Source organism: Gastrolobium bilobum, unplaced genomic scaffold (genome assembly GCF_033153095.1).
Source record: "Gastrolobium bilobum isolate Gb01-03AN ecotype WA unplaced genomic scaffold, APGP_CSIRO_Gbil_v1 utg7295, whole genome shotgun sequence".
Lineage (NCBI taxonomy): Eukaryota > Viridiplantae > Streptophyta > Magnoliopsida > Fabales > Fabaceae > Gastrolobium > Gastrolobium bilobum.
Window position 1 is genome coordinate 463,962 of NW_026898317.1, and position 14,822 is coordinate 478,783.

The 14,822-nt window shown below is 36.1% G+C and overlaps 2 protein-coding genes across 2 annotated transcripts; one reads left to right on the top strand and one right to left on the bottom strand.

Annotated features, from left to right (window-relative positions):
* Positions 1-3,430, top strand: LOC133314856 (bZIP transcription factor 17-like). Its single transcript, XM_061516393.1, has 2 exons — positions 1-2,053; positions 2,742-3,430. Exons 1-2 carry the CDS (start codon positions 130-132, stop codon positions 3,176-3,178), a joined length of 2,361 nt encoding a protein of 786 aa, XP_061372377.1. The 5' UTR covers positions 1-129; the 3' UTR covers positions 3,179-3,430.
* Positions 3,431-8,934: 5,504 nt separating this feature from the next.
* Positions 8,935-12,239, bottom strand: LOC133314865 (psbP domain-containing protein 6, chloroplastic). The gene is made up of 3 exons (XM_061516403.1): positions 11,857-12,239; positions 10,086-10,402; positions 8,935-9,366 (listed from the first exon to the last, which is right to left on the bottom strand). Exons 1-3 carry the CDS (start codon positions 12,152-12,154, stop codon positions 9,196-9,198), a joined length of 786 nt encoding a protein of 261 aa, XP_061372387.1. The 5' UTR covers positions 12,155-12,239; the 3' UTR covers positions 8,935-9,195.
* Between the last annotated feature and the right edge of the window lie 2,583 nt (positions 12,240-14,822).

Below are 14,822 nucleotides of genomic sequence, written 5' to 3' on the forward strand. Positions count from 1 at the left end.
ACACGGTTTCATGGCGCGTGATCCCACGCGTACCCATACACGACTTCAAAAATAAAGAACGAAACACCCAAAACCCAGAGTTTGTGTCGTTTTGAAACCTTCCTTGTTCATTCTCCAAAACCCTCATCAATGACTGATTCAATGCTCGCCGCTGAACCGGCGGCGTCCGATCTTGGCTTCGATGACTTCTCCGCTGAGTTCGACAATCTGCCGATCCCGTCCATGGATTCTCTGTTCGACAGCAGCACGCTGCCCTCGGAGGCCTTCGGCTCCGATCTGGAATTCGCCATGGATTTCGGCGAGAATGAAGAGTTCGAGATCACCTTCGACGACCTCGACAACCTCTGCATCCCCTCTGACGCCGATGATTTCCTTCTTCCCGACGCATGTAACCCTACCGGCGCTTCAATTTCGCCGATAAACGACGATCGCGGTGATTCTTCTCCAAAGACTTCCGATTGTCATGTTGCTAATTCCGATTCGCCGGAATCAGATGCTTCTGCGGTTTCCGGCAATCCAAGCTCCGGCGTTTCAGGGTTTTTCAATTCGCAAGCTTTGGATTCGGTTTTCGAGGGTAATTCAGGTAAACAGGATTCACATAACTCGGTTGATGTTAAAGTTTCAAGCTTTCCATCGCCGGAGTCTGAATTTTGCGACCGGGAAGAGTCTTCGAATGGACCGGTTTCGTCTCAGGGTTCGGGCAATGGTGGGTCGGGTGTATATGAAACTACGAACTCGCCTTCACCTGATTCTGACCATTACGAGAGAGACATTTCATCGTCTCATGCACATGCAATTGTGGATAAGGGTGTGAAGTTGGAGGAAAGTGGTAAAGGTTGTGATCTGAAGAGGAAGAAAGAGCAAAGTGAAGGAAATGCTGAGACTAGAACCATTAAGTACAGGAGGTCCTCAGTGCCTGTGGACAACAAGACCCAACAACAATCTGAGTCTGTTGTCAATGCCAGTGATGACGACGACGATAAAAGGAAGGCCAGGTTGATGAGGAATAGGGAAAGTGCACAGCTTTCGAGGCAGAGGAAGAAGCATTATGTGGAGGAGCTTGAGGAGAAGGTGAGGTCAATGCATTCCACAATTGCTGATCTGAGTGGTCGGATTTCCTTTGTCATGGCTGAGAATGCTACTCTGAGACAGCAATTGGGTGCTGGTGTGATGTGTCCTCCTCCTCCACCAGCTCCAGGGATGTACCCTCATCCTCCCATGGCACCTATGGGTTATCCTTGGGTTCCCTGTGCTCCCTATGTTGTCAAGTCTCAAGGGTCTCAGGTTCCTTTGGTTCCCATTCCTAGATTGAAGCCTCAGCAACCAGCTTCAGCCTCCAAGAGTAAAAAGTCTGAGAGTAAGAAGACTGAGGTGAAAACTAAGAAGGTTGCCAGCATTAGTTTGTTGGGTTTGCTTTTCTTTGTCATGCTTTTTGGTTGGCTTCTTCCTCTGGTGGATTTTAAGTTTGGAGGTTTAGTGGACAATGTTCCTGGTAGGTATAGCTATGTTAGTGATAGGTTGTACGGTCAGGGTGGAGGCAGGGTTTGGCCTGTAAATGGTCGTAGGAATGGATCCGAAAGAGGTGAGGGATTAGAATTTTCTAATGGAAGGTTTAGTGTTTCTGACAGAACGGAGTATGATAGAGGCCGAAAACTTGGAGAAGAAACGCATGCGCGGCAAGACCCTAGAGATGTTCATCAGGGCAATGGCAGTGAGCCTCTTCTTGCTTCTTTGTATGTTCCTAGGAATGATAAGCTGGTGAAGATTGATGGAAACTTGATAATCCATTCTATTCTGGCCAGTGAGAAAGCTATGGCATCTCAAACTGCTCAGGCAAAGAAGGACAAGAGTGAAACTGGTTTGGCCATTCCTAAATCTGCATTGGCTATTCCTGAAGTTGGAAGAAATAGAGGTCAACATCCACACGTTTATAGGGTTTCTCCTGAACAGAGGAAGGCTCTTGGTTCTGGTTCAACCAAAACTTTGAAGGACCATATGAAGTCCACTGCAACTGATGGTACAATGCAACAGTGGTTCCGTGAAGGCCTTGCAGGTGATTATACTTTTATTCTGTCTTTAGTTTATATAGGTTGCTAGGTAGGAATAATACATTCTCTTCTGCTGATTTATGACTTCTTTTTTGCTGTCTAATCTGAATTTGCCAAATTGATAGCACATATTATAGGTTAAGGTTTTCAGTTTTGGTAATGATCAACCTACCCGGATAAGCTGTATAAACTAACTTGTTTTGAATTTGCTCTGGCTGTTCCTTGGTTTCCCTCGATAGAAATTCTTCATGCAAATTCTTCATGCTGCTTGGTAATTGAAAGTTTATGTCTCGTAAATATTTCTGCAACAGCCAACAAATTTCCTTAGTTTTTTAAGAGGTCTTCCAAACTTGGTTAGATGGAGGAATTTGACTCCTTTGGAGTCTCAAACTAGTTTGACAGCTCGGTTTAACAGTGCTTAATTTAACAATATTGTCCACTACTTGTTGCATTTTGGTTCATCCTTGTATATATGAAAAGGCTTTTCTTTGGCCATAATGTACACTCATCATCTGTGGTATTTCTGCCGAATATTAGAGCTGAAAGATGAGTTCATGTTGTCAACCTCTCATCACGCTTAAGCAATGTCTTTCGCTGGTTGTCTATGCCATGTCAAACTAAAGGAACTGCTTGCCTATTTTGGTGCCAGCATAACATTGAAAGTATACTGAATGTTCTGGTTCTCTGATGCAGGGCCAATGTTAAGTTCTGGCATGTGCACCGAAGTTTTTCAGTTTGATGCCTCTCCAACCCCTGGAGCTATAGTTCCAGCAACATCAGTAGCTGACATCTCTACCAAAAATCGTCAGAATGCTACGGCTGTCAAAAAGAGCAGGAACAGAAGAATCCTCCATAGGCTCCCAGATCGACTTGCTGGAACCAGCCTGAACATAACTGAAGAACATGTAAGAAATTTGCAGAATGACCACCTCCATGGTAATAAATCTTCTATGGTGGTTTCAGTGCTTGTTGATCCCAAAGAGGCAGGAAATGGTGATGTTGATGGCATGATGACACCAAAGTCGCTCTCTCGGATTTTTGTGGTTGTGCTTATCGATAGTGTCAAGTATGTCACTTACTCATGTGGTCTTCCACGTGTTTCTCCCCATCTGGTGACTGCTTATGTTTGATAATCCTTCCTCCAGCAAAATGTTTTGATACAGCTGTGTTATCTAACCCGAGTTCTAGTTAATTTAACAATGGATGTGGGGACTTGGAGAGAGAAACTAAGCTCCAGTTTTGTACATAATATTTAAAGTAGCAGGCCTTATGTACCCAAAAAAAAGTAGCTGAGAAGTTAAAAGCTTGGCCTTGAACGGGGTTGACCGTCTTGTGCTGAGTTCAGTGAGTTGAGACATTTCTTTGAATCATATATAATATATGCTGAGTTTAGAATTTAAAAGCTGATACTTTTCTCATGCGTTACTGAATTCATAGTCGTAGTCTTGCTACTAAATCCACTGTTGTAAAAAATGAGATTAAAAACGGAGAAAAGTACGTTTTTATAGAAGTCATGTGTGTCAAAACATAAATAAAAATATTTCTCGGTAAGAATGGATAAAAATAGTGCATAAAAAGTGTAGAAGTGTAAGTTTTTATGTTTTTATTTAGATCTAAAAATTGACTTGGGTCAACTTTTATTACATGATCCAATTTTATTTTAAAACAAAAGAAAAATCCTATTTCCTTAAATCAAAATGTGTATTCTTCCACTTTGACTATTTTCTTCTCTGAGCTATATAACTCAAATCAACCTTCTTCTTCCTCTTCGAGCTGAGCCATCATTTTCCACTTCTCTCTAAATTTGGTGGTAGGAATCGTAAACTCATTTTATCTTTTTGGACTTACGTAGAAATTTGATTTTGACAATATTGATTAAATTTTATATTGTCAAAATCAATGGTTACAAAATAAGATCAAATGAGAATCTCAAGAAGAGAGAAACAATAAATGTTAATTGAGATTATGATTTAATGGTTAAAGATTGGTAGGTAAGTTAGGTATGAAAAAAAAGATAGAATAGCTTATTTCATATATATTTATATGAGGAGCGTTATTGTTACAACATAACATTTTTTCACCGTTGATCTTCGTCAATCCAAAGATTATAATTTATTAAGTCATGTCTATTAATTAATTATTAATTCTAATAAATTATAATTGTTCGATTGACGAAAATCAACGGTAAAAAAATAGGTTGTAAGAGCCAAGAGGTTGTAAAACTTTTAGGTTGTAAGAATAGCGTTCCTCTCTCTCTCCCTATATATATAGGAAAAAATATTTTTCCGACATCTTAGATAAGTTTATCTCATGTCACCCCAAAACTACGTCATTTTGTTTATTTATTTTCTTATATTAATTGATTCAATTTTAAATGGTTATGGTTCTCTTTTTCTCTCTCTTCCTATAGTTATGATTCAGTAGCCGTAGATAAAATTATTTAAAGCAACTTGAGAAACGATAAACCTATATATATATATATATATATATATATATATATATATATGGGTTTGATTAATCTCATGTTAAAGGAGATAAGTTATCTCATGTCATAGAGATAAATTTGTGGGCTCCACCATCTGAAAAATAAAAAGAAAAGAAAAGAAAAAGGTGGCACAGTTATCGAAAGATGTGTAGGAGAGAAAGTTATCACATGTAACATAAGCGTAGTTTTATATATATATATATGAGGTATGATCTTTTGACACCAGTATCAAATTTAAAATTTGACACCTCATCTGAGAGCCATTAGATAAAAAAAGATCAACGACTCTGATTTGTAAGCAAGTGACACCATTGATCTTTTTTGATCTAACGGATCTCAGATGAGGTGTCAAACTTTGAATTTGACACTAGTGTGAAAGGATCATATATATATATATATATATATATATATATATATATATATAGAGAGAGAGAAAAAAGAAGTATCCTTTTGAATGACACAAGCTTGTGTCATTTTAGGTGTTTTACACAAAGTACGACTGGTCGTACTTTGTGTAAAACTGAAAAAGTTTTTTTTTTCTCTCCTCAGTCACATCACTGACGTGTAAAGTGAAAAAAAGTAACTTTTCAGAATTACACAGAATACGACCGGTCGTACTCTGTGTAAATCACTAAAAGGACATAACTTGTGTCCTTTTGAATGACACACACTAAACCCTATATATATATATATATATATTCAACTTCATTTAGGGGCATGAATTTTTTAAATTTACCCAAATTCCTCACTTGTCCATTAATGGATTAAATATTGTTTCCTAAAAGTTTATTATCTGTAAAATTAGCGTGTGCATAACAATCTTCTTGGAATCATTTTTTTGTAATTTTTGTTCCCGTAAAAAAAAATGGATAGAAAACTTGTTTGATAAAACCGGTTTATTTTTTTGTTCTCGACATATACCGATTTAACTTTTATGCTGGGAACAGAAAAAGAATAAAAAATTTCTGCTTTTTTGTTCTGGGCACAAATGAGAAACACTTGTCTCCCTCAATCACTCTTCACCACTACCATTATCACCACCACCACCACCGTTGCCGTTGTCGTCACCACCACCACCACGATGTCACTGCCACCATCACCTCCACCATTACCACCATTACCACTGTCACCGTCACCACCACTGCTGCTACCACCGCCATCACCACCACCACCACCATTATCACAATTAACATCACCACCACCACCACCATGCTATTACCATCACCATCGCCATCACTATTGCCACCGTCGCCACCACCATTGTGACCATTGCCGCAGTCATTGCCGTCACCACCATCTCCATGCCATCACCACCGCTACCGCTGTCACCACCACAATCACGCTATATGAAAAGAAAAGTGATGATATGAAAAAAATTTATGCTTAATATAATGGTTTTTTATTATATTATTTGTTTGTTATCAAATACAATTTTCATTCTCAGAATAAAAATAGAATATGTTATCAAACACATTTTTTTTTTCAAAAATTGTTTCATGACACATAAATAGAAAATAATTATTTTTTTCAAAAACAATGTCAGGAGATAAAATGATCGTCAATGCACACCTTGACCGTAGAAAATAGGGGACCCTAACGAATACACGCTATTAGAGTGAACTTCTTGTGTGCCCAAGAATATGTATTCTTGGTTTAATTTTTATTGACATTTATTGACTTTAAAAACAAATAGTTTTTGAAGAATTTTTTTTATAAATAATTTTGTCAACGAGCGCTGTTATTTAATGTTTCTAATCACTTAAAAAAGGAAATAATAAATATTTTTTAAAATTTCAATATATCAATTTCTGCTCATCTTATTTCAAGCCCGTTTCTATTTTTTTATAAGAATAACAAAAAAAAATCAGTCTTTTTTTTTAAGTCCGATTGTACTATTATTAAATGGACATCTACGTCAATTTCCATTAGCAGGTCATATCAATCAATGGGCATTTTATGACTTCTTCCCTCAGGCATCTTTCAAAATTCCAGATTCGTGTGCGCGTCATTCAACAATTGTCCATGAAGTGAGTCAAATGAGATCAAAGTTGTTAAGAGAAGTCACAATTAGGGAGACTTACGGTACGTTTGAATGAACTTTTTGTTTTGTTAAAGTTTTTTTTTTTTCAAAAACTCTTTTTTTTTCTTCAAAAGCTGCTTTTTTAAAAGAAAAAAAGTATTTTTCGTGTTTTTAGTTCGTTTGGATGTCTTCTTTCAAAAAAAGAAGAAGTCACAAAAAAAGTCAAAAACTTATTTTTTTCAGAAGCTAAAAATTTTAACTTCTAAGAAAAGTAGATGTCAAAAATCAAATTTTTTTTTAAAAAACTAAATATTTTTATAAAAATATAAATAGCTTTAACTTTTATAAAAAGTACTTTTAAAATAAGGAAGTGATAAAAGTTACTTTTTCTTAAAGCTGAAACAAACGACTTCTTAGTCTAAGTGATTATTTAATCTTTTAGTGGCCATTACAATGCTAATTTTTTTTTTCTATAAATAAAATACAAGAGTTGGCTCAATTGGTAAAACAAAACATTGAATTATTTTAATGTTGTTTCATCAATAATTTTTTTGTAAATATTAAGGTAAAACTCATTAAAGTTTATGGCATTTCTAACTTTGAAATAAGACAAATTCGCCTTACCCAAACTTATTAAGTAGAAAAAGTTTTCAAAATTGTAAGTTCCTAAAGTTGTTAATTATACGGCTCACATATTAGAATCATCATAGTTACTGCTCAAGGTATATGATTATGAACCATTGATCGCATACAACGGACAACACTTCATGCATTGCCTTAACCCTCTTCAAATTCAGAATCCATGTTTCTTCTTTTTCTCTTCCCCTCATTTTTATTAATGGTACTATTCCCACTCAATGTCGAATGAACATATAGGTACATACACATCAATTACAGACACAGGGCTAGCCGTAGACCACATATTTAGTTGCATTTTACCTTGCCTCACCTTGTTGGAGAATTTAGAAGCTTGTAGGAACATACTGCTAAAAAAATGCTTGGCACAATTTGAGTGACATGAATATATATATATATATATATCAGAAAACACCATAAATTTATATGGGTCTACAAAAATGGAGCGAAAATTCAACCTTTCTGTATTCAATACCTTACACAGACAACAAATTTGACAGAACTTGAACAGAATTTATTACGATTCAAGGTGATTGTTGAAAAAGAATAGTTGGAATCACTCACATATCGAAGACTCTAATAATGAAAGACAAAAAAAAAAGAGACTCAATAATAATGTTAGCTCATTCTCACAAATATTCTATCAAAAGAATTTTGGCTATATAGAATGGCATTTGGTTTGTTTGTTTTTTTATTTTTCAGTTGATATGTTTTTATTTATAATTACAAAAATACCACAGTTTTCACACTGTTTCCTGTTTCTAAGCTATATTATGAAGGGAATAGTAAAATTGAGATTTTGTTATTTTCACCATTTTCTTTTCTGTTAATATATTTCCATTAATAATTGTAAAAATACAACCTTGTTTCCATTTTTCATCTTCTTTCTAGAATTTGCAAAGGAAATGATAAAAACAACAAAATACTGTTTTAACCATTTCCTCTAGAACATGTGAAAATAATGACATTTTTGAAAGGTCATGAAGTCGAATCTAAGAAACAATCTCTTTGCAATTATACAAGGATAAGACTGCGTACAAGGATTATCTCCATCCTACACTCGTTAGTCGTGTTTAGTGGGGAGTGATTTTTTTTTTTTGAAATTATAAAAAAAAAATCAACTAAAAATATAAACAAGAAACAAACCAAGGACCCAGGACCACCCTGGTATTTTCCTTCCCAAATCTCTCTTTTTCAAATTTGTGAGGATAGAAGCGGAGGTCAATTGTATACAACTTTTTTTTTTTTTTGTGATAACAATTGTATACAACTTTACCTTTATATTTTTGCAACCTTACCAGCGCTAGTCCTCTTAGAAAACAGAAAAAGAGGTGTATAAAAAATAAGTAGATAAAGGGAAGGTTGAAGCAATTTACTGAACTACAAAGTATGGCCATGCCACTAAAATTGGTAGCATATTTTCCGTGCCAAGACACATTGGCCTTATAAAAGAGTGTGTCGCGTGTTTTGGTTTTGGGCTCTTACTAGATAGAGCACTGAAAAGAACTAAGGTTTTGAAATAAAAAAGTTGAGCTCATTATAGGTGAAAAGTAAAAACATTAAGAATAATTATGAAGATTATATCTAAAAAGACAGTTGATATAGATTTCAGAAAAATGAAAACCATGTAGCCAAAGCGATTGTGTCTGCACAGTGGAATGATATAACAAATAAATATAAGATAAACACAAATAAAGTTAATGAATCAGCTACAGAAACATATTTATTTTCTTCTACTTCTTTTACCTTCATTTTTTAGCTTTTAGTTACAAAGATAAAATAAATTAAGAAAATAAAAAACAAGTTATTGACTTAATTAGGAATTTACAAAGAAAAAGAAAAAAGCCAGACTCTTAAAACATGTAAAATATGATTATAACCTCAAAACAAAAAAAATTCAAATGGGGGCCGAGCCAACACAGCTCTTGCTCAGTCATTTTGTATGAACAAAAACTAGAAGGAAATCATCTGGAGGTAAAGTTTTCTTATTTACCTTCTATAGAAAACTAGACTTCAAAGGAATCAAGGATGGCCTTTAGAGTCTTCTGAGAAGTTTGCCACTGCTTGTCATTGGCACTAGCCACAAACAAAACAACAGTGTTTCCCTTTGCAGTTGCTTTTGCAAGATTGTGTGAACCCGTAAGAGCATATGGAGTTTCAAGCTCATACTTGTAGTACTGCAGACACCATTTCAGTAATGTTAGTCACTAATATTAGCCAACCAGCATAGAACATTTTGCTTTCAAGAAGCACTGTGGCCCCCAAAACAAGAGGAAAGTAGGGCTCCACACTTGCTTTCCATAGTTAACCATATTCAACCAGCCACATAGAAAAAGTATATATATTTTTTTAAATAATATGCCACACAAACTATATATTATGGTGTGAGTTTCAGTAGACAAATAACTTGGTTTTATATTCTATTAATTGCTTCTTCTTTTTTTATGGTGGATGCACAGGGTGTTTTGTATTTAATGAATAGGGATATGGATGAAACAGTTATAGCGACCATATTGCGGCATAAAAGAATGACTCAGTATTGACAAATGCTACTGATACAAAGCCCATACTCTAAAATGATCACTCCCAGAGGTTTCTTATACTTTAGTTTTCTGAAATTTCTCGTTGCAACTTGTGTACATGTGTGTGTATAAACCTCTTCTATATCTCAGTGAAATGCTTCAACCAGAACATTCTCGTTCCCTCTGCAGAACTTATGCCATAAGGATAGGAACTCAAGTTTATACTATTGATTTTGTGACACTGTAGAAAAGAGTAAAAGACAATTATATTTGTTACTTCAGTACTTTATCCAGTTTCATCATTTTCTAATGAGTAAAAATAAAAGAAAGAACATAAATGCTTAGACAACATAGGCTACAGAAAGCAAACATACCGTCTGATCACCAAGCTTTTCAACTGAAGTCTCAAGGAGTTCATCTGGATCATATGTACTTCCGGTGACAAATGGCCCAAGAGAAGCAATCACTTTTTCTGGGCTCCCAATGTCCTCAATTGATGCATTTGGTTTGTTGGTAAGGCGTATCAAAGGTGAAGCAACTACCTGGACTTTTCCCTGTTTTTCATCTTCAAATTTAACCTCCACCCAGGGCTCTGCACATTTTGGCTGACAGTAATTTCCAGATAATATGTTTGCTACACGCGCCTGTTTCCAAGTTGGGGGGAGAATAAACTGGTATGGCTGCACATTTCCTGCAAAGAACTAAATCTAGCGTATCAATTGGAAAGAACAACTATAGATGAGATAAAATGCCTGAGATATGGTTTGATCTCTTAATTTTAAATTAGCTGCGATATATGGAAAAAGCATAATAATGGCAATGGTAATTCATCAGAAGCCATAGATTTTACTGAACATCTACCAAAAACGGTGCAATGTAGATGCATAGGGATAAACCAATATTGACTATATGAATCAGTGAAAATGAGAGTTAAATTTACATAATGACTTTTACTTAGATGCTAATGACAGTGATGTGACTTTTTGAGAGGCATAAACCTCCAAAATTGACTGTCATAATTATTGAGCAAGTACGGGATGTAACTCAGAGTGCGTGCAAAACAGGAGGAATGCTAGCAACACACTGTTTGCCACTCTCTTATCAAATTTCAACATACTCTCTATTTTTGGTGAAATCACATGTGGGTATCACTAAATAGCCTGAGTATACTCTCTCTATTAGTGGAGCAAATGTGAGATTTCACCCAATAATAAAGACAGTGTAGGGTGCCAAATAATGTGTTGCTAGTTGTTCTGGATCCAACCCATGGGTCCCTCATCATGACTACTAATAACAACCTAGTAACAGACTAAAAACCCAGATACTAAGAGATAAGATTTATCATCTTATCCCTCAACAGTTTGACTCCCACTCGAACTCTCACACCTATGGATAACTCCATCTATAAATAGCAGGTTAAATCTCTCATGTACACTACACATCTTCCGAACCCTACTCTCTTAGTTGCCATTGTGCATATGTCCACGTCCTTCAGCCTTGAGCCTCTTAATGGCATCTCTTCCGTAGACTCCCACGAGCGTACATCCCATATTAATTACGACTATACGGTCTACATTCATGATCCTCTCAGATCGATCACTAGTATTTTCCTAAAGAGTGTAAAAAAGAGTGTGTTGGTAGTGTTCCTCTAGATCAAATAAGATAGTCAATTGGAGCAAAATCATCACTTCCTAGACTCCAGCATTACCCTTCATCAATAAATGCGCCAAATAGTTAGCAGGAAAGGCTTCAAAATCAGAGTTTCCTAAAGCCTATCAAATCACTCAAGTTGTTGGGAATATCATAATCATCACTTGTCCTTCCACTTGAAGCCCAACATTGCAATTCACTTGTCCTTCCATCCTTCAAGCCCAATGGGCTCTTGTGTGAGTAAGCGTGTTGAGATATATAAAACTATTAATGTAGCCTCACCCAACAGCTTAAGCTTGGGTTGAATTGGTTCTTTACATATATAACCATGCAATCACCACTCTCTTCACCCATATATTTCAACATTCAAAATTTCAACCCAACCCTTTAGTTTCAAATCCACGAAAGGTTCGATCTTAGGGGTAAAACAGTATCCAAAAGAGCAAAATTTAATTGTAGTTTTTGGAAAGAAGAAGAAGAAGAATCAACATATACCTGCTCGAAGGGCGGGAGTGTCCTTGGGAGAAGCTTTGAAGAGAACGAAAGAAGGGTCTAATTGGGAAGGTGGAAGGAAGGAGCCAACCTCAATTTCTCTAGCTTGTGAAGGAGGTGGTGGCTCTCTCAAAACAACAAGTGGAAGAACATGCAACGCAATACCCTTCAAGAATTCCCTTCTGGGTGTGTGTTGGCAATGCACTGACTCAGAAGCTGAGGCTCCGAATGCACGAAAAGGTGAGAGTTTTGAAGATGAAGTTGAGACTGTGACTGAAAAAGTGAACTGAGAAATCGCCATTTCAGATAGCGAGCCTCAATGTTAGCGGAACGTACCAAGAGACAAGGTTCAAGGTTGCCTCTTATCCATTATGGATATATGAGGATGAGACTTGTGTCACTTGTGGGGGAAGAGCATATTCCAGAACATATTGTAACCTTTTTTTCTTTTTTTTTTTAATTTCACTGTAAAAGTAATTAATTTTTAAAATAAATTAATATTAACTGAAGAAAGTTTAGTTATCTAATCTATTAAGTTGGTTAGGGAAGCATGATATAACTGAACAAGATAAACTGACAGATTATGTTGTATGCAATACTTTGTGTATAAAATGTCATTATAATGTATTGTAACTTCTGTTTATATATTCTTTACGTTAATATTCAATTTATATTAATACTTTAATTAATACATTTGATTATGTTAATAATTAGGCGAGATGCTATGTTTAATAAATGTTAAAATAATATATAGGAAAAAATATTTTTCCTTTTAAAATACAGTCATTTTAGTTAAAATGATTATTTTTTATTTAATATTTAAATTAATTTTTGTTTCAGCTTCTCCTAGTATGATTTATATTGCGCTATTTATCTCACCATAAAATACTGTAGTTTTGACTAAAATAAAATAATTCTATGTTATTTATAATCCCACACACACACACACATATATATATATATATATATATATATATATTAAATACAAGTATAAAATATTTCTGCACTATATTTAAATTAATTTCTAACTTTATTCAATGGATAATGTTTGATTTTATTGTACATTTTGCATGTTAATTACTTTACTTTATCTAAAGAAACAAAATATGTAGTAGGGGTGGTTTTATGTCAATGGTGCACATTTAGTTTTTATATCTTTTTTGGTGAAATTTCTTTTTTAATTTTCATTATACCACAACTGCAAAATTAATTTTTGAAATATGCTAGTCTTTTTTTAATATTAATAAATTAATTTACAACAAATGGGACATCAAGTTTTTATTTTTTCCCCAAAACATTGAGATCAGTGGGTTCTTAAAAAACTTTCTTCTTAATGTTATGCCTTCATTATAGCTTAAATGTTAGTTTATAAGAAATTGAATTTTCAACATTACATTTAAAAAAAAAAATATTTGTCAAGTCACTCTATGAAAAACCAACTTCTTAATCATTAGCTTATAAAAAAAAAAACTTCTCAACCAATAAAATAAAATTTAATGTTAAGTAGTTGATTTATTCTCAAACTAACTGCCCAACATTAAAAATATATCATGTTTTGAAAATTAATGTTATAAGTGTCCAATAATGGGAATCAATAAAATAAAACAGCAATGAGTTTAACATTTTTGCTTTTACTACAACAAATGTTTTTTTTCCGGCCATACTTACATCAAAGTGAGAAGATGATATTATATAGAGAAAAGAGAGAAAAAATTAATGGAACCCACTAATTTTTATGTGAGTATGTCAGAGAAATTTTTTTTGTAACAAAAACAAAAATATTTTTTCCAACGATTATATCAAAAATTGCTTCACCCATAAGAATATATTAAGGGTGCGCATGACAACCTTTCTGCAATCAATTTTTTTCTTAATTTCTGTTCCTGAGAACAGAAATGGATAGAAAACTCGTTTGGTAAAACCGGTTTATTTTTTTGTTCTCGGAATGAACCAGATTAATGTTTGTGCTGGGGAATAGAAAAAAGAATCAGGAAATTTCTGCTTTTTTGTTTCCGGGCACAAAATGAGAAACACTTATATCTCTTAATCACTCTTCATCTGAACCATCATCACCACCACCACCATCATCCCAACACGACCACTGCCACCATCACCACCACCGCCACCCATCACTACCACCATGCCATCATCACCACTACCACAACTACCACTGTTGCAACCACCACCACCACCACCATCACTACCACCATCAACCACCACCACCACTATCGCAACCACTACCGCCACCGCCACCATCGCCATCACCACGCCACTGCCACCACCACCACCACCACCGCCACCGCTACCATCACCACCACGGTTACCAACCACCACTATCATTGTTGCAGCCACCATCGACACCGCCGTCGCCGTCGCCACAACCATCGCCACCATTACACCACCTCGCCACTACCACCACCACTGTCAGCTACCACCACCACCACCGCAACCACTGCCACCACCACCACCATCTCCATGATGCCATCATAACCACCACCACCATGGCACCGCTACCATTGTCGCCGCCACCAATGTCACCAACCACCATTGTCGTAGCCACTGCTGTCACTGCCACCACCACAACGCCACCGCTACCATCACGACCACTGTCACAACCACCACTATCATTGTTGCAGCCACCATCGACACTGTCGCCGCCACCAACCATCACCACCATTACACCACCCCTGTCACTACCACAACCCCGCTGCCACCACCACTGTCGCAGTCACTGCAACCACCACCATCTCCATGATGCCATCACAACTACCACCACCATGCCACCGCTACCATTGTTGCCGCCACCAATGTCACCAACCACTATTCTCGCAGCCACTGCTGTCACTTCCACCACCACAACACCATCGCTACCATCACCACCACTGTCGCCAACCACCACTATCATTGCTGCAACCACCACCGAAACTGCCGCCCCCGCCGCCACCAACCACCACCACCATCGTCACAGC